The 27,312-nt window shown below is 28.5% G+C and overlaps 2 protein-coding genes across 2 annotated transcripts in view; one reads left to right on the top strand and one right to left on the bottom strand.

The window, feature by feature from the left end:
* The window catches only part of LOC117177126 (jmjC domain-containing histone demethylation protein 1), a 23,890-nt gene extending 4,945 nt beyond the window's left edge, over positions 1–18,945 (top strand). Inside the window, exons 3-7 of the mRNA XM_033367620.1 lie at positions 990–1,677; positions 1,772–2,096; positions 9,379–9,736; positions 12,732–13,024; positions 17,638–18,945. Coding sequence (XP_033223511.1) covers positions 990–1,677; positions 1,772–2,096; positions 9,379–9,736; positions 12,732–13,024; positions 17,638–18,651 — 2,678 coding nt within the window. The 3' untranslated portion in view covers positions 18,652–18,945. The remainder of the gene's footprint in view (positions 1–989; positions 1,678–1,771; positions 2,097–9,378; positions 9,737–12,731; positions 13,025–17,637) is intronic.
* Positions 18,946–23,001: 4,056 nt separating this feature from the next.
* Positions 23,002–26,794, bottom strand: LOC117177315 (coiled-coil domain-containing protein 12). The gene is made up of 3 exons (XM_033367925.1): positions 26,642–26,794; positions 26,391–26,529; positions 23,002–23,283 (listed from the first exon to the last, which is right to left on the bottom strand). Exons 1-3 carry the CDS (start codon positions 26,767–26,769, stop codon positions 23,092–23,094), a joined length of 459 nt encoding a protein of 152 aa, XP_033223816.1. The 5' UTR covers positions 26,770–26,794; the 3' UTR covers positions 23,002–23,091.
* Between the last annotated feature and the right edge of the window lie 518 nt (positions 26,795–27,312).

Here is a 27,312-nt window from a genome sequence, read left to right as displayed (position 1 = left end):
CCCCCCCCCCCCCCAAGGTAGTTTTAGAGGGCGAACCTCACACTTTAAAACACAATATAATAAGTGGCGACCCTGCGGACTTAACCTCAAAATTCATTAGTGAAGACAATGTCGTCCACAAGGAGCATTCACTTTTTACACGTTTTACGTATCACCGCACCTTCTCCTAAGGCTGAGAAAATAATTTCGGTCGTGTCAGATGCTTTTTTTCATTTAGAATGCAAAGAAAATGCAGTGTCTTCAATTTTCCTTGTTGTACGTCATATTATTGACTAATGATTTTTTAGGCAAAGTCCGCAGGGCCGCCACCTATTATATTTTATGCTTTGAAACTTAAGGTTCGCCATTTAAATCTACTTTAGAGCGGTAAAAAATTCCAGTTAAACCAAGAGTTACAAGATATTAAACTAAAGGCACCGAATTATTTTGTAGAACTAATAATTTATATATGAAATATTTAGTATTTAAAAATGTGATCTAAAAGTTAGGTTAGAATTAGTATTCGTGATTACATTTTATTTAAGCTTACAATGCATTGAAAGTTACATGGAATAGTAAAATAATTGTTTTTTTTATAGGTATTACAAAACTGTTTTGACAAAAACGTGTTTTTTTCACTATATAAGATAGAAAATCTATCTAAAACTATTTATTTTTGATGAATGTTTGTTTTTAGTATTCAATCATTATTTTAAACTTCACAAAACAATGGTAAAAATACTTTTATGCAAAAATTAAAATACATTTTTTTAATTTTACCTACTCTTTCTAGTTACAGTTTCCGGCACCAGGTGGCGAAATGGTAGACCACAATTCCCAATACTTTACCTGGGAATTTTAAATTGTCTAGCCACCAGATACCCTGGAAAGAACTTAGTGAAGCTTTTGCAATCGTTTGCAAAATTTTAAAACAGTTTTTTAAAAGTCTCTTCCATTTAAACACGTTTCATCGAAATAGAAGCTAAAATCATTGTTTAACTTAATTTTAGGTTCAAAAAGAGTGTTAGATGTAATGGATGTAAATACTCAAAAGAATGAGGACATGACAATGAAAGAATGGCAGAAATACTACGAGGATCCAAACAAGGATCGCCTTCTAAATGTAATCTCCCTCGAATTTAGTCACACGAAGCTAGAAAATTACGTCCAGTCGCCAACCTTAGTTCGACAAGTCGACTGGGTTGACGTGGTTTGGCCTCGTCATTTAAAAGAGGCACAAGTAGAAGCCACGAATCTTCTCGAAGACATGATGTATCCAAAGGTTCAGAAGTACTGTCTCATGTCCGTAAAAGGTTGCTACACCGACTTCCACGTCGATTTCGGAGGTACAAGTGTTTGGTACCACATTCTCCGAGGTGGCAAGATTTTCTGGCTGATTCCACCCACCGAGAAGAATTTAGCCCTCTATCAAGAATGGGTTCTTAGTGGAAAACAATCGGACGTTTTCTTCGGTGACATGGTGGACAGATGTGGCAGAATAAATTTAACTGCTGGCATGACCTTATTTATCCCCACTGGATGGATCCATGCCGTCTACACACCTCAGGACTCGCTAGTCTTCGGTGGCAATTTTCTCCACAGCTTTGGAATCGACAAACAACTGAAAGTTGCACAAGTTGAGGAACATACGAAAGTTCCACAGAAATTTAGATATCCCTTCTTCACGGAAATGCTGTGGTGAGTTTATCGTTAAAGAGAAAAAGATCCGCCGCGCATAGATTGTTTAAATACCCAATAGATAAGAGTAACATAGATTTTTTCATGTTTTCAGGTATGTCCTAGAAAAGTACGTCCATGTCCTTTTAGGAAGAAGTCATTTAGATATTTCAGATGCGCAAAATTATTCATCACCTCTGCATCATCTTCATCACATTCACTTAACGCCTTACGAACTCCATGGATTGAAGTCAATCGTCATGTACCTGCATTCTCTACCGTCAACGAAGAAAAACGTACCGGAATTGATACGCGACCCTGTGGCCCTAATACACGACGTAAGGTGTTTGGTGGAACAACATCGGCATGACAATCCTGAAGCTGCTGTGACAGGCATTCCAGTTTTGCCAGCTCCACCACCTTTGACAATTGCCGAACGAGTACGTTTAAATTTTATTAGGGGCCATACTTAAATTACGTAACGGATTATAGGCCCTCTGTTTGTCCAAAAATATTTTGAAAATCCTTAAGGGCATGTGACACAGCTAAATACCTATATTACCGACCACAGTTCTTCAGTTCACTGAATGTTCTTTTGAACTTAAGAACTTTTTTTGTAAATAAAATATCGAGTTGAAACTTTGGGAAATGTATTAGAGTACAATAAAGTACGTTTAGGTACTGAATTTTGGTAATAACTTCACTGAAAATTATTTCATCTTTTTTCTGAACCTCAACATTTTTTGAACGTTCGAACTTTTTTTATACATAAAATATCGGTCTCAAACTTTGAGAAATGCAAGAGCCGAAAGAAAACTACGTTTAAGTACAAAGCTTAATAATGAAAGATGTAAAAAAATATATTTCAACAATCAATTCCAACGGCATCAGCCGGTAACGTTGTCCATGAAAATACGAACTCTCTAGAGCCTCGTCTAGTGGCCGCCAGGTTTCGTATTTTCGTGTACAACGTTACCGGCTGATGCCGTTGGAATTGATTCTTGAAATATATTTTTTACATCTTTCATTATTAAGCTTTGTACTTAAACGTAGTTTTCTTTCGGCTCTTGCATTTCTCAAAGTTTGAGACCGATATTTTATGTTCAAAAAATGTTGAGGTTCAGAAAAAAGATGAAATAATTTTCAGTGAAATTCCTACCAAAATGCAGTACCTAAACGTACTTTATTGTACTCTAATACATTTCCCAAAGTTTCAGCTCGATATTTAATTTACAAAAAAAGTTCTTAGATTCAAAAAAACATTCAGTGAACTGAAAAACTGTGGTCGGTAATATAGGTATTTAGCTGTGTCACATGCCCTTAATCATTAATATTTAAATACTAGGATTTTAATCTTGTAATACTTTTAACAAAGAATTTCTTATTAACGGAATGAAACAGTATTTCACACACAAATGTCAAATTTTCAGATTGATTAATTTATTTTAATCAAAAAATGTATTTTCTACTATAAAACATGCCTTTTTAATAAAATAATGGAATTTTCCACAAAATAACTAAATTTTTAACATACTTGTTAAATTTTCAACCTAACATGATCAATTTCAAACCAAAAAGTGTCATACATTATGTTTCAATAAAAAAAGATGAAATTTATAAAACAAAATTTAAACCAAATTGACGAATTTTCAACTAAAAAAGATCTATATTAAAAAAAATGAAAAAGTTACATTTTCAGCAAAAAAAAAAAAAAAAATAATTCTAAGGAATAAAAGGCATTTCTACTAAAGAGTTTCATTTTCAACCAAAGACATAAGCCTTTAATAAAAAATTTGAAATGTAGTTTAAATTTGACCCAAGTAGTTGAATTTTCAATTAAAAAAGATTAATTTCCAACAAAATAGTTAAACTTTCAACCAAAGACACGCATTTTCAACTAAAAATATATAAATCTTAAATAAATGATTTGTTAGTAAAGTGAATCAAGAAAATGTTTTAAACAAAATAATTTAGTGCTCAAGCAAAGATGAATGGTAATACTAAAAATTTGCATTTTCATAAAAAAAATTAAATTTCTACTAAAACAGATGAAATTTTAAATAGAAAAAGTAAATGTTCAAAAATATAGTTGAATTTTTATCCAAAAAAGAGTCCATTTGACTTTTTAAGGTATAAACATGAGTTTTATAACAAAAAATTAGTTTCTATGTAAAAATTGAATTTTCAATAAAAAAAGGTAAAGAATTTTTCAAACCAAAAATATCTATCAACTATCTAATACTTGCATTTTTATCTAAGAAAGATGAAATTTGTACTAAAACAGATGAATTTTTGTTATAAAAAACGAAAAACTTTTTTTTAAACAGTTGAATCTTCATCCGGGAAAATCCGGGAAAGATTTTTTCAACATGAAAATATAAATTTTAAACAAAAAAATAGAATTTGCAACTAAACAGTTGAATTTTTATCTAAGGAAGAAACCCTTTCTCTGAAATTAGATAGATTTTTAATTTAAAAAAAATTTAAGTTGAATTTTAATCCAGAAAAGATTTCAGTTATTTTTTTAACACCAAAATATCAATTTAAAACAAAAAGTAAGTTTTCTACGAAATATTTAAATTTTAAACAGAACAGAAGAATTTTCAACCAAAAAGTATTATGACTTCAACAAAGTTGTTGGATTTCAACCAAACAGTTGCATTTTCATTGAAGAAAGATGAAAGTTCTTCTAAAACAGATGAATTAAAAAAACCTTCAAAAAAATTGTACAATTTTCATTCAAAGAAGATTCCAGTTCATTGTCCAACACCCAAATAAGAATTGTAAACAATTAGTTCATTTTCTACTAATTTGGCAAAATAGTTATATTTTTATCCAAGGAAGATGCAATATTTCTACTAAAAATATGAACTTTTAGATAAAAAAAAATAATACAAATTTCAGAAAACAAGGGTTTTCATCCAAAAAAAGTCTGAGTCAACTTATCAGCAACAAAAGGTTAATGTGGTATGAAAAGAGTTAAATTTTTAACCCAATAAGATGCAGTTTTTTACAAAAAGTTTGAATTTGCAACCGAAAAGGATATCTTTTCAAGAAAATTGTCAAATTTTCAACCAAATAATAAAATTTATAACTGAAAAGATGATCTTTAAGAGAAAGTTTTTGCGAATTTACAAAAATTACTTACATGAGTGAAAGACCTCCTCTCCCCTACCGTAACAAATTGTCTCCCACGAATTAATTCGTGGGGTAATCACTATTCATTTCAGGTATATACCTATTTTTTAATTATCTTGCATTCTATCAAATATTTCAGGGTATTTATAAAGGTTCCGACTAATTTTTAATAAATTTCAACAATTTTAAGGAATTTTTAAGATTTTAGGGTATTTTTAAAACTTCTAAGGTATTTTCAGGAGCTGTTAATTTGAAATATTGTAGGAAATTTTAAAAGATTCCAAGGATTTTAAAATTAATTTTTAAATTATTTGAAGTGATTTTAAAATTATAGGATAATATTTTTTCTAGAATTTCTGAAGATATGGATGATCTTACAGGCCGTATGAGATTTTAAAATATTTGAAAAGATTTCATGTTATTTTATAAGATTTCCGAGGACATGAAGGGATTTTAAAACTTTCAATGTATTTGATTGATAAATAAATTAAAGGATTTTTAATATTTTAACGTATTTTTTTTCAAACTCCTTGGCATTTTTAAAGGATTTTAAAAGTTGCAGAGGAGTGTAAAGGATTTAAAATAATTTGGATTATTTTAAAAGATTGCAAAGAAATTTTTGATCGATTTTAGTAATTTAATGGGATTTAAAAGCATTTGAAATACTTGAGGATATTGTAAAATATTATCAGACATTTTCAAATGCTTTAAAAGTTTTAAGGGCTTTCAAAAGATATCAAAGGATTCGAGAGATTTGAGGAAATTTTAAAAGAATCCCAGAAAGTTTTTATTTATTTCAGTCGTTTGAAGGCTTTCAAATTATAAAATGTTTTAGGGTATTTAAAAATATTCCAAAACATTTCCAATTGATTTAAACAATTTCAAGGGAATTCGAGGTGTTTCAATAATTTTAAGGGATTTTAATATTTAAAGTGATTTCAAAGAATTGTTCACCAGACATGAGTGATTTCGTGGGGTTTCGAAGTTATGAAGAGATTTTCAAATATTTTTTTATATTTTATTTGTAATTGGCCCTCAATTCTTATTAATTTTTCTCAATCCTTTCAAGTTCTTTTGAATTCTTCTAAATTTTCACTTAATTCTACCCAATTCAATTAATTTTTCCATATTTTTGAATTGTTTTCAATTCACTTGATTGCTTTTTAAATTCAGGGTTTCTAAATTCTCTCAAAATTTATTGTAATCGATCAAATTTTTTTCTATTTTCAAAATTGCTCCAGTTGGTTTGAATGATTTGAAGATTTGAAATTTTTCTTAGAATTCACCCTGAATTCTTTTCAATTCTTTGGAATTCCCTCGAATTTTTTTAATATACTTGAATCCTTCTAAATTCACTCAATTCTGCTTAATTCAGTGAATTGTTTTTGAATTTTTAAAAGTTTTTATTTAATGATTCTGAAGTCTATTAAGGTCACTTGAATTCTTAGGCATTTCGTCAAAATTCTTTGAATTGCCTTGCATTTTTCTACGCTTATTTCAAAGTTACTGAATTTAATGAAGTTTTTTCAAATTTTTTCAAATTCATTTGATTTTTTTTTAATTCACCTTGAATTTTTATGAATTTCATCAACTTCTTATCTTTTATCTGAAATTCCTGTAAATTCAGTTCAGACTTACGGAAATCAATGGATTTTTTTGTCGATTTTCAAATATTTTTTCCAATTCATTTTAATTCTTTTGAATGTAACTCGAATTTTTCTGAAATATTATGAATTTGTTATCCTTTAAGGGCAAAAAAGTACCCTATGAGCGTGACTAAAATTACCCTTTGGTCTCTATATTTTATACCATAGGAACTGTGAGGCCTGGATTAGAATTAGGTTTGGGAATGTTCATTAATTACGTAAGGATGATATTTGACATGTTAGAGCCCTCTCCCCTATTTTAAGGATACGTAAAATTTGTATGCCCCCCCCCCCCCCATTTTACAAAATATTTTATGTTTTATTTACTCAACGTATTAAAAATATAGCAATCATTTTAACCATAAAAGAGATTTTAAAGGATTTCAAAAGATTTGAAAGAGTACCAGTGATTTTAAAGTATTTTAACAGATTTCAAGGATTTTAAGATATATCAACGGACTACAGAGTATTTCGAAGAATAAATTTTTTTACGGAATTAATCGAAATTTCCAAAGCTTTAAAGGAAATTCATGTGATTTCCCGTTGGACCGGGAAACCGGGAATTTAATGACACCGGGAAAAGCCGGCGAATGACAGTAAATTTATTTCTTTACCAGGAATTTTACAAATTTTTTCGAACAAAAAACCTGTCAACGTGCTTTTTAACAGTTGTTTAAATCAGTAGATGGGTTTTTAGATAGATAAACGTTTATTTTTCAGCCGTGATATCATTCAGTTTACAATGTTTATTTTGAAATCATTCACTTGCCAAATTTCTATTTTTAATTGTAATTTTTAAGCGTACATTTTTCATTTAAAGAATTTAAAAATGCTAGTTTAAAGCCTTAAAAAATAAAAATTTGGTAGCGTTTAAAATCGAGAAAACCTTTTAGTTGATGAAATGTGACTATAAATTATAATGATTTTTTTAAATTGAACCATACCTTAAGCTTAAGGGTTAACAAGTAAATAATTATTTATTATACAATCCGGTTCGAAATCAGTTCGATGCTTAAAAGTTTCCAGATGTTACAATTAAAAATTGAACTTTTTCAATAGGGAAATCTAAGAAGTTAAACAAATGTAAACGCCTGATTGAAACTTTATAAACTATTTTCAATTTTGAAATAACTTCAAAATAATATATTTTTAACTCAGAAAAATAACATTTGCTTAAATTTAGGAAATACTTTATTGTTGATGTAAAATCAGTAATTATAAATAAAATATTTAAAATCTATTTTATTACTATATAAATTATATAAATATTCAAAAAACTGAACTTTGAACGATACAATATTATTTTTTCTAGTTGAAAATATTTAATTTACAAGTAAAATTGTCGAATTTTGATGTATACAAAATACTGAACAGCTAAAATAACTAGAAAATATTCGAGTAACTCGAAGAGATATTTAGAAGGTCTGAAAAAATTCACAAATATTTAAAAATTTGAAATGATCTCAAATAATTTAAACGAAGTGTGTTCCGGCTATTCGTACCGAGATTTGTTAAGGTTTCTAGGAAAATTGAAAATAATTGATTATTTTGAATATTTAATTTTAATAGAACATCTAAAAAGATTTCCAAAATTGTCAAAAATGAATTTGGCAGATTTTAAGGAAATATTTTTTGTTTTGTAGGATGTACAAAAATTTTTAGGAAGAATTCGAATCATTTTAAAAGCTGTTTAGAAGTGCTGAAAAATTTTCAAAAATTATTAAAAAGTTGAATAAATATAAAACAACATGTAGATGTTTCGAGATTTCAAAATAAATCTTGAAGCTTTTTAAGGATTTTTGTACTCAGCTTTTATTATTTCAAAATGTTTTTCAAACGGGAAACCCCCGGGGAAATGACCGGGAATTTTTTTTTATGATTATAACGGCCAGAATTTTAAGAGATTTCTAAATCTTTCAAAATAAGTCACAGTATTTCAAAGAATTTAAAAAGATTTCATATACTATGGATGTATTTTCACGAATTTTGAAGGATAATATAGGATTTTTAATGGAATTTTGAAGATCTGAATAGATTTAAAGAGATTTTATAAGATTTCAAAAGATTTGCAAGGATCTCAAACAATTTAAAGAGGTTTTAACGGATTTAAAAATATATAAAAGTGTTTCGATTGTTTCACGGTATTTCAATGGATTCGAAGATATTTCAAAAGATGCCGAATTATAATAATAAATAAATATGTAAACTATACTAAAGCGTATATTAATTTATATCCGCGGATTTTAGAGGATTTTGTAAGATCTAAGATTTTGTAATATTTCAATTTTTAATATTTCTAACTTTAAATTTCTCAAAATGATTTGCAGCTCCGTTTTTATTACTTTGAATGGAACATTTTTTAGCTTTAGAGTTCGAATTTCTAAATTTCATTAACAGTGAAAATTGTTTGCGAACCGGGAAATGGCCCTTAATTTTTGTATGTGATTAAAACAGCCACTCTCCATTTAGTTTACGATGCGTAATTAGAAAAAATTTTACTTACAAATTTGAGGAAGAATTCGGATAATTTTAAAAGATGTTTAGAAGTTCTGATAAAATTTCAAGAATAACTTAAAATTTGAATAAATGTAAAACTACATGTAGATCAAGACTTTGAAATAAATATTTAAAGTTTTTCAAGAATTTTAAAGCTAACTAATATTTTAACTTTTAATTTAAGAAGTGTTCAGTTTATAACAACCATGAAAAATGTTTTCGTATCGGGAAAAAACCCGGGAGTTTTTTATGTGATTAAAACGCTCACCCTGGATTATTTAAGATATCCATGAAATTGAAAGGATTTCACAGAATTTTCACGCGATTTAAAGCGTTTTAAGAGATTTATAAAAATGTCAGACTTAAATAAAAATTAGTGGACACTCTTTCATATTTTTACGTATTTGAATTTTCAAAATCTTAACCGTTTCTTTTACAACAGGAACGTTTGAAGGCAACTAAGAAGAGCTTCGCGAAGATCCAACGGCAACAATCGTTAGAAAAACCAAGTCCACATCAAAATTCACAACTGAATTCTCATTCGAATTCACAACCAACTCCGGAACAAAAATCCGCCTGTGCAAGAAGAAGACGCACGAGGTGCAAAAAGTGCGAGGCTTGCACGAGGCAGGATTGTCAGGAATGCGTCTACTGTCAAGACATGGTGAAATTTGGTGGAACTGGACGCGCGAAGCAAACTTGTTTAATGAGGCAATGTCTCAGACCGATGCTTCCTGTTACAGCTGCTTGTAAAATCTGTAATCTTGATGGTTGGGGTCAACAACCTTCGCCTCTTATGGGTTTGTATTTTCTCTTATTTTCAAAGATTTTCTATGTCTGCACTTGCAGAGTGTCTACTAGGGCATATCGAAAAAAAAGTTGTTTGCGCCAAGTTCTAATAGCAATGAAAACTTTCTTTTGAGAGTCCAAAACACTCCCCTAAAGTTTCTTAAAAAACCTTCTGTCTCCGCATCGCGGATATAGCTAAAAATCTCAAAAAACGAAATCACTTCTTCAAATTTGAACAGCAAATTTTTTTTTTTTAATTAAAATTATTAGTTAAAATATTTCCAAGAAAGCCTATTTATATCTGTATAGCGATAAGTTCGTTCAAAATCTTCTTTATCCTCCCTAATTGACTTTCAAGTTTCAAAAATCGAAAAAAATGACTTTTTCTATATTTTCTTAGAGTGATGGTAAATTTCTCGACTATTTGACCATATAATGTATGATATACATTAATGGGAGTGTATTTGCAATATGTTGCAACAATAATATATAATGAATCTTGGCATTAAAATAATTTGTATGACTTTTGAGTTACAAGAAAGTATTTAAAAGTAATTTAATTAAAATTAATTAATTAAAATTAAATAATGGCTTAAAATACCGAATTTATGTACCGAAAATTAATTTGATTGTCAAATAAAGATCAATATATCACATTAAAATATTGTCTTGTAATTCAAAGTAGCGAAAATAGCAAAATAGCGAAAAAGTCGACTATTTTCAATTTTTGAAACTTGAAAGTCAATTAGGAGGGATAAAAAAAAATTTTGAACGAAATTATTCCTATACAGATATAAATAAATCATTTTCTATACGCCCTTATGTCTACCCTACCTAGCAAACCTGAAAAACCTGAAATTGTCAGGGAATTTTAATATACCTGGAAAAATCTGGAAATGTCAGGGAATTTTTTAGAGAGGTTGCTTAATTTTTTTAAATTGCAATATTACATTGAACAACAATGATTGTTCATTTGTAAAAGCAGCTTCATATTACCGTATTGAACTATTTTGTTGAAAATTCGTTTTTTTTTATTAGAAATCAATTTTTTTTAATGACAATTCAACTATTTTGTTTTTGGTTAAATTCCATTGCTTATTATTTTAAAAAATTAATCTTTTCTGGTTAAAATATCAACTACTATGTTTTTCGTTCCGAATTCATCTTTCTTGAATGAAGATTTAGTTATTTGTTATTATATATTTTGTTAAAAATTCGTTTTTACTTTGGCTGAAAATTAATTTTTTACTGAAAATTTAACTATTCCAATTAACTACTTTGTTCAAAATATGTTTGTGTTTTTAATTTTATTATTTTTACTGAAAATGTAACATCAACATTTGGTTGAAAATTTTTTTTTTTAGCTAAAAATTTTGACTTTTAGTAGACATTAATCTTTTGGGTTTAAAAATTAATCTTTTTATTTAAAATTTAATGACTCTAGTTTAAGACCCACCAGTTTAGTTGAAAAGACATATTTTTTGTATCAAATTTAACTATTCCAGTTGAAGATTTATCATTTTGGTGGAAAATTTATCACTTTTTTGGAAAATGTAACTATTTTTTTGATAATTAGTTTTATTTTTGTTGCGAATTATTTTTTTTCAAAAATTCATTCAATTTCTTAAAAATTCGTCTTCTTTAGTAAAAAAGTAATCTTCTTGGTTGAAAATTCATCTTTCAGTTAAAAAATAAATTATTCTAGTTAAAGATTAATCATTTAAGTTGCAAATTCATCTTTTGGTTTGAAATTAAATTATTCCATTTTCTGTTGAAACTTTATTGTTTTTACATTCCCATCATCTATGATTGAGAAAGTATTAAAATTGTCCGAAATTTCACACCACAGTTTTTCAAAGAATCTCCACGTTTTTACTTTTTTTTACTTTTTCGATAAAAATAAAATGATCAGAGTGATAGAATTTATAAAAATTAAAAAATCGATCGAAATTCAAAATTTTAAGCCAAACAACGCCAAGAAAGTCAAGAGAAGAAACACATTGATTTTTAAAAGCACTACAAGATTATTATAACATCTTTATAGATTCTCTTGAAATTTGTTTTATTTGTGAAAAATAACACTGAAAATAAACAAATATTTTTTTTTTGGTGAAAAACAACACAAAATACGAAAAAAATGTATTTAACAGAAACGGTGTACCTAAAGCACATCTACAAATTTTTGTGAAACACTTTTTGATAGGACGCGTGGTTTTGGCTTTTATCATAAAAAGTGACGTTTAAAAAAAAACTGAAAATTTGTTGAAAAACGACAAAAGGTACATTCCCATCATTTATGGTTGAGTAAGTATTAGAATTGCCCGAAATTTGACACCTGAACATCAAATTTAGAACCATACAACGCAAAATAAAAAAAAGACAGACCGAGAAATTACAGCTGTTGAAAAAATAATTTTTTAACTTTTTAAAATTTTTAATCTTTTTTAGTTCAAAATTCAGCTATTTCTTTGAAAATTGATGTTTTTGTTTGTAAATTCAACAATTTGGGTAAAAATTCATCTATCTTTTTGTAAATCTAAATTTTTATTTTTAAATTTAAGAATTTTAAGCAGTTTTAAATTGAATTTGTGTATAGTACCCACATTAGTTTTATCAAAATATGCACTGAATTTTGAGTATAAGCAGATAAAATAAAAATTTGTTGTAATTATTATTCAAAAACTTAGACTTTAGAGACAAATTGAAGAATTGATTAATTATTTTTTGAGTATTATTTAATTATTCAATGAATCGTTCGTGCTAAAATATTTAAGAATACCTTGTAATATTAATTGAATTCCTAGAAACTGAAAAAAAAAACATTATAATAATCTCGCGAAATTGTATACATATTCTGAGTCGATTGTTTTAAAACATGCGACATTTTTGAATGGCTACATGCTACGAAAAATTATACCCGGAAAAAACCTGCAATTATCAGGAAATTTTTACCCAGGATTTGAGTGGTAGCACTTTTAAAGTATATTCAACTATTTTTCTGTTTAGGTAAACCGATTCCTATGACACCTTCTGGATTACTGGAATGCCAAGTCTGTTTTGATATTGTTCACCCACAGTGTGTTGGTGTAGATCCTTTGACGATATCGTTTAACGAGGATTTGCCAAACAGTTGGGAGTGTCTTCAGTGCTGCGAAAAGGGGAAAAATTTAGACGGAAAACGGCAGGCGAAAGTTCGAGCGAGGAAACTTTCTGTTTCGAGTGCGGCATCCTCTGTCCCAACGACGGATTCCGAAAGAGCTACAACTCCGAGCAAAAGATCGCGATCTGACCCAAGTGAGGTGAGTTACTTTCTTTTATGATGCACCCACCTTGTATTGAATCCAGCGTGTCTAGATACTTTGAAAATTTGAAATTCTTCTTAAATATTTGCAAGCTTGAAATTTTGGAAATCATCTTGAATTTTTTTTGAGGATCCAGGTGTAGAAAGCCTTTGTAAAATCTTCAAAATTTTGGTGAAATTATTAAAATCTTTGTGGTATCGTTGTGAAATCTTTTGAAATTAATGAAATCTTTTCAGGGTGTCTAGCGTTTGGAAATGTACGGAATTGTTTTGTTGAATCTTGCATTTTTTTATTTTTCATTCTGAAAAGTTAGGGAATTTAAAAATAATCCGGGAAAACTTTAGAGTCTGGGAATTTTCGGTCAACTAAAGTTGCCAGGGAAAATAATATACTTTTAATAAGATACTTTTGATTTAATTATCCGAAAAATACTAGAATAATTTCACAAGTTTATGGAATCAAAAACGGAAAGGAAACATATTTTCAACAGTAATTTAGATGTTGTTTTAAATAATTATTCTTTTAGCTAGCTTTAGGAATTATTTTTAATGCTTCGGCACAAATACTGATAAAAGAAAAACATTAGAAAACAGATGTGACGCTGAAAAAATAAAACACAAAATTTTAAATTTCTTATTTAAGCCAGAGATAAATATTGAATTGATATTTTATCTAGCTAACCTTAAACAATATTTTCAGCATCCATATAGTTATAGTGCATATAATCATTTTTGTCTAGATCGTTTTGAAAAATATTTTCAACAACTTAAGGTTTTTTTACTGATAAGAAATCTCTATAAAAAGTAAACCCGGTTGAAAAGTTCAAGGCATGAAAAGCGCAATGAAAAAGCCAGTTATTCCATATTTCATTTTAGACATTTTTTTGCTACATATTTTTAAAAATCTTTTGAATATCTTAGAAATTCAACTGATAAGAAAACTAGAAAACCCAGTATGAAGTTGAAGGAATGAAAAATAGACAAATAGCAGAAATTAAAAACGCTAAATTTGGAGATTATCTGTTTTCTATTGTTTCAACTCTTATTTTCTGGTGTTTTTTTTTCATTTAGAAGTTCGGAGGCGTTTGAAATAATTTTTAAAGTTTCAATTTACGTTATTTATTTTCTAGACATGTATTTTGTAACCTAATTTTCATTAGCAGAATGTACTCAAAGATATTAACAAAATTAGCGTGTTAATTATAAATTTGTTGTTTTTTAAATGTTATTAAAAGAGTTATTATAATTATTTTTCGTGAATCAGTATCATATGAAAATATTTCAAAATTTAATTTTATTTAATTTGCCAACAAGACGAATATACATATGTGTACCTATTTTGTGTATTATTTTTTTTTAGAAAACACCAATTGATTGACTGAAAAATAATTTGTGTAAAAACTCAATTTTTTCATTAAATGTTTAAATAAATGTTCATTGAAGATTTTGATTGTTTATTGAAACTTTAAAAGATTTTAATGTCATTGTAACAGTTTGAAATATTTGGAATGTTTGTAAAATTTTGTGAAATGATTGAAATCTTTTTGACATCTTTAAATTATTTGTCTTCAAGATAAATAAAGCATTCCTTATTTTAAGTTTAATCCCAAGATGTTGTGCTAGAGAATATTGAAGTATACATTAATTGTGATATTTAACTTACAAATCATTAAATAAAAATATATCTAATTTAATGTACAAATATATCAGCTTGAAAATAGCGTTGTTTAAAAAGTTAATAATTTCATCATAATATTTCAATATTTCAATAATATTCAATAATATATTTCGAAGAATTCATAAGGATTTCAAGAATTTCAAAGATTTCAACACGCGTATATTACACCAGAGTTCAAAAATTGTAAACAATTTCAAAGGTCTAAATAAATTTAAGATTTCCAAAATTTTAATGATTTCAAACAAGCACAAAAGATTTCACAAAGATTAAAGAAAGATTTAAAAATATTTCAAAGCATTTCACAAATATTTCAAGGATTTCAACGATTCTACCAAAATTTTAAAAGGTTTCAAGATATTTCACAAAGATTTTAAATATTTTAATTATTTCAAAGGAATGCAAAAGATTTCACAAATATTAAACAAATTTTTCATAAAGATTGTATAATGATTCCATATTCAAACATTTCAAAAAGGGTATAGTACACCAGATTTCAAAGATTTCAAACCAGTTTAAATAGTTTAAACGATTTCAAAATATTTTACAAAGATTTCAAACATTTCGCAAATACTTCAATGATTTTAAAGGTTTCAAAAAGAATATATTAAATCAGATTTTTAAGATCTCAGAACATTTCAAATTTTGTAAGAAGATTTCACGAAGATTTCACAAAGATTTCAAATATTTTAATAATTTCAAATGAATACAAAAGATTTCACAAATATTTAGAAGATTTTATAGAAATTTCATAGAGATGCCAAAAGGATACAAAAATTCCAGTTTTCAAAAAAACATTTCAAAGGTTCAAAATTATTTAAAAATTGTGTAGGAGATTTCCCAAATATTTCAAAGAATCCATAAGGATTTCAAAAGGATTAAAAAATTTCGAAGATTTCAAAAATGTACAGTAGACAAAAATACAAAGCATTGAAAAGATTTTAAACTAATTTATATATATATATATATATATTTTTAATTGGAAAATATTTAACAAGGTTTTATATATTCCAGTGGTTTAAAATAAATAAAAAGGCATGGGAAAGATTTTAGAAATATTTGAGAGAATTTATAAGGATTTAAAAAGATTTTAAGAATTAAAAATTTGTTCAAAGATTTCGGAATATTTGAAAGGTTTTAAACAGTTCAAAAGGTGTAAAGAAATTAGATAAGATTTCAAAAGGTTTCAATGATTTCAAACGAATAAAGAAGTTTTCGCAAACAAAGGCTGAAGAAAGATTTTACAAATATTTAAAAAATTTCATAAAAATTTCACAGAAATTTCAAGATTTCACAAAATTTTTTAATACTTCTGAAGATTTCAACAAATTCACAAAGATTTCAAAAAATCTCGAGAATTTCAAAGACGTTGTAAAGATTTAAAAATATTCCCAAAGATTTCACAGAGACGGGCTTATATTCGCAAAAAATTAAGAATTTTTTATTTATGATTCTGCTTTCTTTACAAATTGTTGTTCAGCAAAAAAGATGGAACGATTCATCTTTTACATGTACAAAAAAACGGTTATTTGATTATTTTATGTTAAAAAAAAGGAGACCTGAAAAACTTGATTTCTTGACCTGGAAAATGTTGAGAAACCCTCTAATATTTTCCCTAAGAATCGCTAGACATCCTCTAATGTCATTTCAATGAATTCGATCTAAATGAAAATTCGAAATTATACTTTTGTGTTCAATTCAATTCAATTAAAGTTTATTAACACCCAGCAGTTTATACAACCAATTACAGGGGTTATTTATGTGATTATAATATTCGAGTTACTAAAATTAAAACAAAATTAAACTTAAAAAGTATCGTATCGCATAGCTACTCGCTTGAAATTTTAATGTATTTATTCGAACATTCCTACTTTTTATTTATAACTCTATCATCCTGTACTTTCACTCACATTTCTTATGTTATTTAAATATTACTTTTTTCTTTGTTAAGAACAAATTTTGTTGCAATAATACTTAGTTTATTCATCGTTGTGTTGAATATATCAAACGTATCAGGGTAACATTTACATAGCTCATTCATCTTAAAGCACATATCATACACCAGAGAGTTACAGACCTTTTTTTTCTTGTTTATGTAAAATACATTATTTGATCTTAGCTCATACGAAGGCACCTGAAAAAATATTTGACTTAAAATGTATGGACAGTGTATTTTCCCATCTAGCATTTTGTACATTAATTTAAGAAAGCAAATAGTTCTTCTGTCATCAAGAGTCATTACATTAAATCTTTTGTACAATGGTAAATAATTACATCCCTTTTCTGGGTAGAAGTTATCCTCCTTAAACACTAAGTACTTTAGGAATTTCTTTTGAATTCTCTCAAGTGACTCCGCATGAGATTTGAATTGAGGTGCCCAAATAACTGAGGCGTATTTAACCTTAGCTTGTACTACACTGTTATATAGTAGAATTATAGTGTCGGTTTTTTTAAAGCTTTTACATGCCCAGAACATAAATCCTAACATTTTATTTGCATGTCTTCCTATTTTCTCAATGTGTTCCGTATATCTTAGTTGCGAGTTAAGATTATGACCTAAGTCACAAATATGATTTTCTCTACGTACCGTTACATTATTAATTTCGTAATTAAACATTATTGAGCTACTTACTCTTGAGTAGGTGATAACTACACATTTGCTTAGATTCAGCGGTAATTTATTATTTACGCACCAATTATAAAACCTATCTAAATCATCTTGTAAGCGCACACAATCTTCAATACTTGTGATGTTCAAATAAATCTTTCTATCATCTGCATACAATATTAGCTTTGTGTGTGTATATATATATATATATCTTTGTTTATGTCATTACAGTAGGTAGTGTAGAAAATGGGACCTAAATTAGATCCTATAGATTAGATTAGATTGTTCTAAACTAAACCTATTTTAACCACTAAAAACGATTTCCCAGACCTGGACCGATCGAGAACCAGCCGAAGGCGAACAGAGGACAGCCTTAAGGACTCAACTCGCCGTTCAGTTGACCGGATCAAGCAACAAATCCTTGAAGAGGCCCAGCGTTGTAGTTCGACCAATGCCTCATCCCCCCCTCCAGAGATCTGGCATCGACATGAACGGACAATCCCTGATCTACAACAAGGCAGCTCTTCTCTCAATCTTCAGGTTTCTGTCCAAGAAGGACTTGGCAAACTGCGCATTAGTTTGTCGCGTTTGGGCGAGATACACGATAGATCCAAGTCTCTGGCGACGACTCGATTTGTCCCACGTGCAGCTCACTCCAGCTCATCTAACGGGAATCACTCGACGTCAACCAGAGAGTCTCACCCTCGACTGGACGATTGTCACCAAACGACAACTCGCCTGGCTTCTCACCAGGCTTCCTCAGCTCAGAACTCTTTCGCTTCAAGGTTGCACCTGGGCTGGCGTGTGTGCCCTCAGAACCTGCGCCTGTCCTCCCTTAACGATTCTCGACTTGAGTCACGTTTCCGGACTGAACGACTCGAGCTTGAGAGAAGTTCTGAGTCCACCAGCTGACTCGCGACCTGGACTGATCGACAAAACTTCGCGATTGAAATATTTAAGGACTTTGTCCCTCGCTGGCTGTGACATTACGGACATTGCTTTGCGATACGTTTCCCAACATCTGCCGCACTTGGAAACTCTCGATCTCTCGTCCTGCGGCCGAGTCACTGACGCTGGAGTCGCACAATTGGCTCAGCCACCCTCCCACTCGATGAACAATCTCATTTCCCTGAATCTCTCCAATTGCAAACTTCTCACCGAGACGACCCTCGATCACTTGACGAGATGCAAGGCCTTGAAGCGTCTCGATCTTCGACATACGACGCAGGTCTCGACGCAATCGGTGATTAAATTCGCCGCGAAGAATGTGCACAACTTGCATGTCATGGACGTGAAGTTGGTCTTGGAGAAGAAAATTAAGAGCGAGGTCCGCGGAACGTGAGAGGAGGGGCTTCAGGTTTAGGTATTTTCTGTATAAAGAAGCTTGTAGGTCGAATTTGATGGTTCTCAAAATGGAAATTGAGGTCAGTCTTGTGTAATAAAAAGATTGTGATGAACGCTGTGAATGCGGAGATAAGTTAACAAATGAAGGTGTAGTCGAGAATGTGCAATCTTCAAAGATCAAAGATATCTTACGTAAGTAATTTCAACGCACAATAGCGGTAAAATCTGCCCGTGCGCTTATTGATCTTATGAGAAATTGAGCATTTTCCACTGTAGTAAATTTTATGATGCGTGTATATTGTACACTAAATTGAGTTGAGTTAATAATTAAATCAAGTTGAATCTTTGGCTTAATATTTTGCCAATAGGTTTAACAAGTTATTTTTGTTGTTGTTTTCATTTCGGTATTATTTAATCAAAGGAAGAAAAGATTTATAAAAAAATTTTAAAGCCAGTTTTTATGAGGCTATTATTCTAAAATAGAGTATATTAAGAAATAACCTTGGAAGTTCACATTTGAATGGATATAAAATATACATTTTATTATTCAGTTAGATGAATTAGGTTTATGAATTAATATATTCTGAAATTTATATGTTTAAACACAATTATTATCAAAAATTTGATACCTCCATATTAAAAGAAAACTTTTTGATTTGCCTCGAGCAGACAGGTTTAGGAAATAATACTCAGGGAACGTCTATTAATAACGTAAGACTTTTAAGGGATAAGAGGGTTCGATCAATCTTACGAATTTTTATAATATAAGGATTTTATTTTTTTAATGATGTGGATATTCATTTAAGTTCTATGAATTCGATGGATATCGTGAATAATCTCTTAAAATTCTTGTAAAACAATTGAAATTTGTGGAAATTCCTTGGATTTTTTTTGCGAATTCGTGAAGTCTTTTTGAATTGTTTACAGACTTGAAAATCCATAAAAATCCGCTTAAAAGCTCGTAAAAACAATTACAATTGTGGAAATTCACTAAAATATTTTGAAATAGTACGAGATCCCTCGAAATCTTTAAAATCTTTTCAAAATTCTTTTGAAATTCCGTGAAATATTTCGACATTTTTAATCTTCGAAATCCCATTAAAATCCCCTGAGACCCTTAAAAATTTTGTAAATCCCTTAAAATTGTTTAAATACCTTCCTGGAAATCACTTCGTATTTCTTGAGATTCCGTAAAATCTTTTCAAATTCTTCAAATCACTTGAAATCTTACGAATTCCGTAAAAATATCTCAAAATTACCTAAAATTGGTGAAAATCCTGTGAAATATTACGAGATCACTTAAAATACTTGAAATACCTTTAAAATTCCCCGAAATCTCTTAAAATCTTACAAAATCCTTGTTATACTTTGAAATATCATAATATTTGCCAATTATTTCTGTAAATTCAATATAATTTACCTGAAAACTATGCTAAATATCAAAAATTACTAAAAAATAATGTAGCTTCGAAGGCATAATGTCAAAATTATGTTTCTCAAAGTTTTATGTCGAAAGAAACAAAATGGAACGTAACGAAAGGTTCGTTACATTTCTCGTAGTTATTGTCAATATAAAATATAATTACATTATTTTTAAATTATGTCTTCGTAGCCTTCGAAACATTTTAAAACTGAGTTTAATTTTCAGCCAAATTATTTTAAATTGATCAAAACAATTGGTAAATATCCAAAAATGTCCCTTAATTTCATTTGAAACCCTGCTTAAAATTCTATGAAATTTCTCGCTAAAGTCCCTCAAAATCTTTGCAAATCTTATAAAAATTCCTTTAAATCTTCGAAATCCAATTAAAATCTCTTGAAGTCCTTTAAAATTTTGTGAATTTTTTTCAACATTTTGTCCATCCCTTAAATTTTTTGAATTGCATACATAATCGTTTGAAAATCTTTTAACACGATTGAGCTCCCTAGAAATACCTTAAAAGCTTTTGAGATTCCCTAAAATCTTTTGAAATTCTTGGAATCGCTTGATATCTTCAAAGTGCCATGAAAATGCCTTAAAATTGGTCAAGATTCCTTGAATTCCCCTTAAAAATCCTTTGAAATCTCTTTAAGTTTCGTTCAATCTTTTTGAAATTTCAAAAATTATTGGATACAATTTAAAACGTTTTGAAATCACTTCAAATCCCACATAATTCTCAAAACCTCGTTAAAATACTTCAAAATTTGTAAATATTTCGAAATCTTATAAAAATCTCTCCATATCTTCGAAATGCCATTAAATTCCACTGACGTCCTACAAAATTTTGTAAATCCCTTAAAATTTTTTAAATGATGTGAATATTCCTTGAAGTCCTATTTTCTGTAAAATCTTTTGAAATCCTGCAAATCCCGCAAAAATACATTAAACTTCTGTGAAATATTTCGAAATATTAAGATATCCCTTTAAACCTTTGAAATCCCTTTAAAATTCCCCGAAATCTTTTTAAATCGTTTATAATATTCGGGAACCCTTTAAAATTCAGTTAAACAATTTGAAATCTTGCAAAATCCTCTAAAATCCTTGGATATACTTTGGAATGTTTTGAAATCAATTAAAATTCGGTGAAATAATCGAAATCCCGTTAATTCTCTCGTTAAAATACCTCCAAAAATTTGAAAATCTTATAAAAATCTTTTCAAATCTTTTTAAATCCCCTTCAAAATTCAAATATTTCGAAATTTTATAAAAATCTCCGTAAATCTTCGAAATCCTCTGAATTCCTTGAACATTCGTGAAAATGCTTCGGTTTCACATGACATCCTTTACAATCCTGTGATTTATTTTTAAATATATTAAATTCTTTTCATCTTAGTGGTGATATCAAAATGCGGTGGAGATCAAAATTCTGTAATCCCGTGAAATATTTTTAAATCTCGATTACATTGAAAATAATTGATAGATTTTTCATATATTGAGTAAAAAATAGAATTTCTTACACAAAGAGGGAGAGGGGGGGGGCGGGGTTAAATGTAAAAACTCATCCTTACGTAATTAATGGACGTTACCTTACACTAGTATATTATTGAGAATTTTTTTAAAATCCTTTGAGTTCTTTGTAATATTTTGAATGGCTTAAAATGTTTTTAAATTCTTTCACATTCGTTTGAATTTCTTTATTTTCTGAATTCCTTAAATCAGTAGACTTAATTGAATTCTTCTAAATTCCGTGAATCAACTACGGTATCAAAGGTTACCGCGGTTGAATCTGCCTCAATTTTACAATGCTTTATAAAATAGCATTCGTGTGATACGAAAGTACGGAGTAGACTTTGAATTAAGACCTTAAAATTCTCTAGACAGTATTTTTTCTGTAGTTCTACAGATAATGCGAGGGACAAAGTTGCTAGTGTGGTTTTGCACTAATTTGAGAAAATTGCGTCGAAAGGCAAAAATTTCAAAGTTCAAATAATAAATATTAACCTTGTACATTACATCGAGATATTAATATACGTCAAATTGTAAATAGTTGATCATATTTTCTAGCTATTTGCCTCACACTTAAGTTATGAAAGTAGCTCGCGTCAGTATGAACTAGCTTAATATTAATTTTTATTTAATTCCATTTTTCGAGACTTTAAAGTTCACAGTGATAGAAAAAGCGCGATTCAATAATGAAATTCATCAGCTTACAAACTTTTTTCAAGATACATATATTTCTATGAAAGAGGACCATGCGCCTTTACGATAGTAATTCAATTTTCCTCGATAATAGAATTGGAAAATAGGGAGGATGTAGATTTAAAAAAACGAAGGCAGTTACTCAAAAATATGAGGGCTAGTCTTTTTCTCTCAAAGAGTCCTTTCGCGTTTGTCTAAAGAAAACAAAGAGGTAATTATGTAAGCACAAAGTGTACAGAGAAAAAAAAATTTGATAATTTTCTTAATTAAAATATATTAAATTTTCGTTGATTTATTTCTTTTCTAGTGAATTAAATAGCACTTCTTAAAAATCCCAGTTTTGCGGTATCACTTTTGGAACACAATTTTTATTATGGGGTTAGCGTAACCGTTTTGTAAATAGATCAAACATACGGAATACTTCACACCACCAATCATTGTTATATTTAATTATGTTTATGTTTAAAACCAAACGTTTTCCTGAGTTTCTCGATTTTTTTTCTTAAACTTCGCTTTGTTTGTAAAGTACCTTTTTACATTAATTCAAATATGCAACTACACCGTATTAGTGTTGTAAATCTGATATAATTCTGAAACGATATATGTATTCTCATTTACAAATATAGTTTTAAATTTTAAGCCTGAAGAAACCATGATTTATTGTAACACTTCCCTATCAAATAAAAATGAGTAGAAAATGAAACGAAAAATTTAAAATGATTTTTTTCTGTGATAAAAATAATATCGTATATTTAAGTATATATTTACAAAACGCAGATTGATTAAACATTATATTACAAATCAGCGAACATTGAAATCTTAATTTTTGTTTTCAAAACTTTTTGTTCCAACATTAACTACACTTGCAAGATCTTCCTGACCCATTTTGAGTCGATCTCGAATCAGTTCAGCTATTGCTTTCTGAGTACGTTTTTCTAATTTTTCTAGCTTTTTGTCAACGTCTCTTTTTAAATCCCAATCAGGCTTGCGCGGAGCTAAGTTGTGAAGATCCTGTAACAAGCAAAACACATTTTGTAAAATTTCAGCGACAAAACGTTCAGTTTTAGCTTTATATTTTCTAATCTAGATACTAAATACAAATCTGCCGAGCTAGATAATTTTATATTGTGCGATGATATAGCATTATGTAAAAAAAATAGAAATAAAGTTTAATAAACTGGTGCTAATTGTTATAATTTTTATTTTTAATTTATTCCTGGAATATTTTCGAAATTTTTACTGTATTGAGTTCCTTCAACTTTTAAAACTTTTAATCTGAAAATTGTTTACTATTCCAAGCATCAACGAACACTTTCAAATGCTCTATTTAAAATTAGTGATGTATTTATTGAATATATTGTCGTAAAAGCGTTTAGTAATCGAAAGCTGATTTTTTTCATACAAAAAGATAAAAATTTCAATAGAACAGAATGTTCGGGTGCAGTAACAATTAGAACTTTCGATTGTTGCTTTAAAGTAAATTAAACTGCAAAACACATTTTGAACTAAAATCCCCCTTTTATCCCAAAAAGATTTCAAATCATTAAAAAAGATGAAAAAAAGATGCCAAAAAAGATTTTAATCTTAAACCAAAAAATTGCAAATTTTATTATTTATTTAATTTGAAATTTCTACCAAAAGATATGAGTTTGTAAACAAAACTGACGAATTAAAAAAAAGTTGTGGAATTTGCAAACCAAAAAAGATTTTTAAATCTAAAATAAAAAAGTAGGCAAATTATACTTTGAAAAAGTAAAGAATTTTCAATAAAAAATAAAAATTTCGAATAATTATTTCATTTTTAATTTTCTTTATTTGTTTCTGAAGTCATAATATAATTTTCGTAAATTGCGGAAGAAAATTCCAAAAGACTTGAATATTTCAGATATGTCAAAAAAGTATCTAGAGAATTTCTAGGAAAAATGTGAGTACTTTAAAATATATTAATTTAAGACTGTTTGACGCTTGGAAAAAATGGGAGAATATTTAATAAATGTCCGGAAATCTTTTAAAGCTTTAAAATATTTTTTATCTCTTTCAAATTGAAAAAATTCCTAAATATCTTAAACTGACTCGAATTATTGCTATAATTGTTTTACAGTTCTTCGGTTTTATTTTTGACAACTTAGTAAATATTTTGCAATGTTTTAAAATCTTTTTAAATATTCTCTTAAAATTAATTTAAAAAAATAAAGAATCAATTTAAATATTCCCAGGAATCTTACAAAATTTTCTTATTACCTACATCTTGTTTTAAATGAAATTATTTTTGCATTTTTTTTTAAATTCTAAATATCTATTATACTTCTTTTTTTTTTAACTTTGTAATATTGCAAAACTAAAAAAAATTTATTTTTAAATATTTTGCATTCTTTTTCAAATTTTCAGGAAATCATTTTAAATGTTCTCAAATCTTTTCCTTAAGGGCATGTGACACAGCTAAATACCTATATTACCGATCACAGTTTTTCAGTTCACTGAATGTTCTTTTGAACTTAAGAACTTTTTTTGTAAATCAAATATCGAGCTGAAACTTTGGGAAATGTATTAGAGTACAATAAAGTACGTTTAGGTACTGCATTTTGGTAGGAACTTCACTGAAAATTATTTCATCTTTTTTCTGAACCTCAACATTTTTTGAACGTTCGAACTTTTTTTATACATAAAATATCGGTCTCAAAGTTTGAGAAATACAAGAACCGAAAGAAAACTACGTTAAAGTACAAAGTTTAATAATAAAAGATGTAAAAAAAAAAATATTTCAACGATCAATTCCAACGGCATCAGCCGGTAACGTTGTACACGAAAATACGAACTCTCTAGAGCCTCGTCTAGTGGACGCCAGGTTTCGTATTTTCGTGTACAACGTTACCGGCTGATGCCGTTGGAATTGATTTTGAAATTTTTTTTTACATCTTTTATTATTAAACTTTGTACTTTAACGTAGGTTTCTTTTGGCTCTTGCATTACTCAAAGTTTGAGACCGATATTTTATGTATAAAAAAAGTTTGAACGTTCAAAAAATGTTGAGGTTCAGAAAAAAGATGAAATAATTTTCAGTGAAGTTCCTACCAAAATGCAGTACCTAAACGTACTTTATTGCACTCTAATACATTTCCCAAAGTTTCAGCTCGATATTTTATTTACAAAAAAAGTTCTTAGGTTCAAAAAAACATTCAGTGAACTGAAAAACTGTCGTCGGCATTATAGGTATTTAGCTGTGTCAAATGCCCTTAAATTAATTAAAATTTTTCCCTGGGATCGTAAGAAAAAATTTAATTATCTTAAAACCTTCGAAATCCTTAAAGGCTTTCAAATTTTAGTTCAAAATCTTGAAAAATCTGCATTTCGTTGAAAATTTGTCGGTACCGGTATTTTTTTGGATACCGGTCTAGACATTTCGTAAATTAAGATATTGTAAGATTTTGTCTATCATTTAATTTCTCTGAGCCCTTGGAATGTATGAAAAATTTTATAAAGTATAGTTTTATAGCAAAATGTTAAGAACAGAATTATTTCCCAATATTAAAAAACAATTACAATAATTTTTTCTTTCTTTTATCAATAAAGTTAAACATTCAGAAATAATTTGTATCATTAAATAGAATTACTTATACGGAAATATTTCTTTACTATATTGATGAAGAAAATTCTTAATCTTTATCAATAGTTAAAAAGAAAAGAACATAATATTTTTACCTTTATTGCTAAAGAACCATCTAAAAATTAAATTTTCTCTCATAGAAATAAATTTTTAGAATTAAAATTCCTGAATTTGAAATTGATATAGGACTTAACCCTAAATATTATTTTTATCAAAACTTCCTAACGAAACGGTGCCAAACAGTATCCAAAAAAATTGACACTTATTTTTTAAAAATAGGATTTTTATTTAGAAAAAGATAAATAAAAAAAAAGGAAATTATGAGTTGCCCGTTTTTCTCATGGTAGTCCCGGCTGAAGGTACACTTGGAATTTATTTATTTGGAAACATTTGGAAAAAGTAGAATTTACAGCAGAATAAATTTTTTTTAAAGAGTGCAATATCAGAACAATTCTACACATAAATGAATTTATAAAAATTATAAACTCAAACCAAAACAAAATACAATACTTACAAGTTCTTCGATGACTGCTTTCGTCGCACCAGCCTTTAGTTGGTCCTCAATTTCAGCTTCCACATCACCAGGTTTTGCATCCTCCAATATCTTTTCCTTTAAACTATCATCCTGTGGTCTGTAGCTCCGAAATTTAGGCCTAAAAGTAATAAGCATTGCTCAAATCGAGCGTAAACAAAACGTTTTTAGGTTAGGTATGTTAAAAACGACAGCAATTACTTCAAAAATCGAGATTTCTGACAAAAACTTACGTCGGTAATTTTCTGACGGGTTCGGTTTTGTCACAGATCTCTTCATTTTTTCTTTTGAGAGCTGCAATCCGCTCTTTTCGTTTTAAAGCTTCTTCTGTCAAAGTACCAATTTTATCTTCTTCTGTCATTTTTTTTTGCTGTTTGCGGTTTCCATAAACTATACAACATAGAAGGATACACAATTATGAAAGCGTACTCAATGATGAATGATATTAGAATGCGCAAGGTGGCGCTGGAAGACAAGGACGAAAATACAAAGTTGTAATTTGCCAAATGTGTCAATGCTGAAGTTGAAGAATACAAAATTAATTTTTTTATATTTAAGTGCTTAGAAATAAATTGCAATGAAATCAAATGCGGATGTCAGTCAAATCTTTCACTAAAACATTTAAAGTTTTATAATACAATGAAACGTTTCATCAGATTAAAGTTTCAGAAATGTTCGAAAGTTTTCCTTTGCAAATTCCTCTAGTTTTTGCAGTTTTAAAATTTAAAGTAACTAATTAAAAATAGATGTTTCGAAAAAAATTGCAATCTTTCTTCACTTCAATTCGCGCTAGATCCGTTTTCAGAATTTATCAATTTTATTCATACTAAATTACATGTTAAGCCTTTTGAAACTAGTTAGGAAAGATAAACGTAAATATTTCAATAAATAAAAAATATGTTAA

Source organism: Belonocnema kinseyi, chromosome 7, assembly GCF_010883055.1.
Source record: "Belonocnema kinseyi isolate 2016_QV_RU_SX_M_011 chromosome 7, B_treatae_v1, whole genome shotgun sequence".
Classification (NCBI taxonomy): Eukaryota; Metazoa; Arthropoda; class Insecta; order Hymenoptera; family Cynipidae; genus Belonocnema; species Belonocnema kinseyi.
The sequence above is the reverse complement of the archived record's forward strand: the minus strand, read 5'-3'. Positions and strand labels throughout refer to the sequence as shown.

Bases quoted from the DNA above. Each gene is read 5' to 3' on its own strand.
- LOC117177315 (XM_033367925.1), bottom strand. From the start codon at position 26,769: ATGACAGAAGAAGATAAAATTGGTACTTTGACAGAAGAAGCTTTAAAA. The intron at 26,530-26,641 runs GTAAGTTTTTGT...TATTACTTTTAG, and splicing joins CCCGTCAGAAAATTACCGAC to GCCTAAATTTCGGAGCTACA. The intron at 23,284-26,390 runs GTAAGTATTGTA...TGCTTGTTACAG, and splicing joins AAGCAGTCATCGAAGAACTT to GATCTTCACAACTTAGCTCC.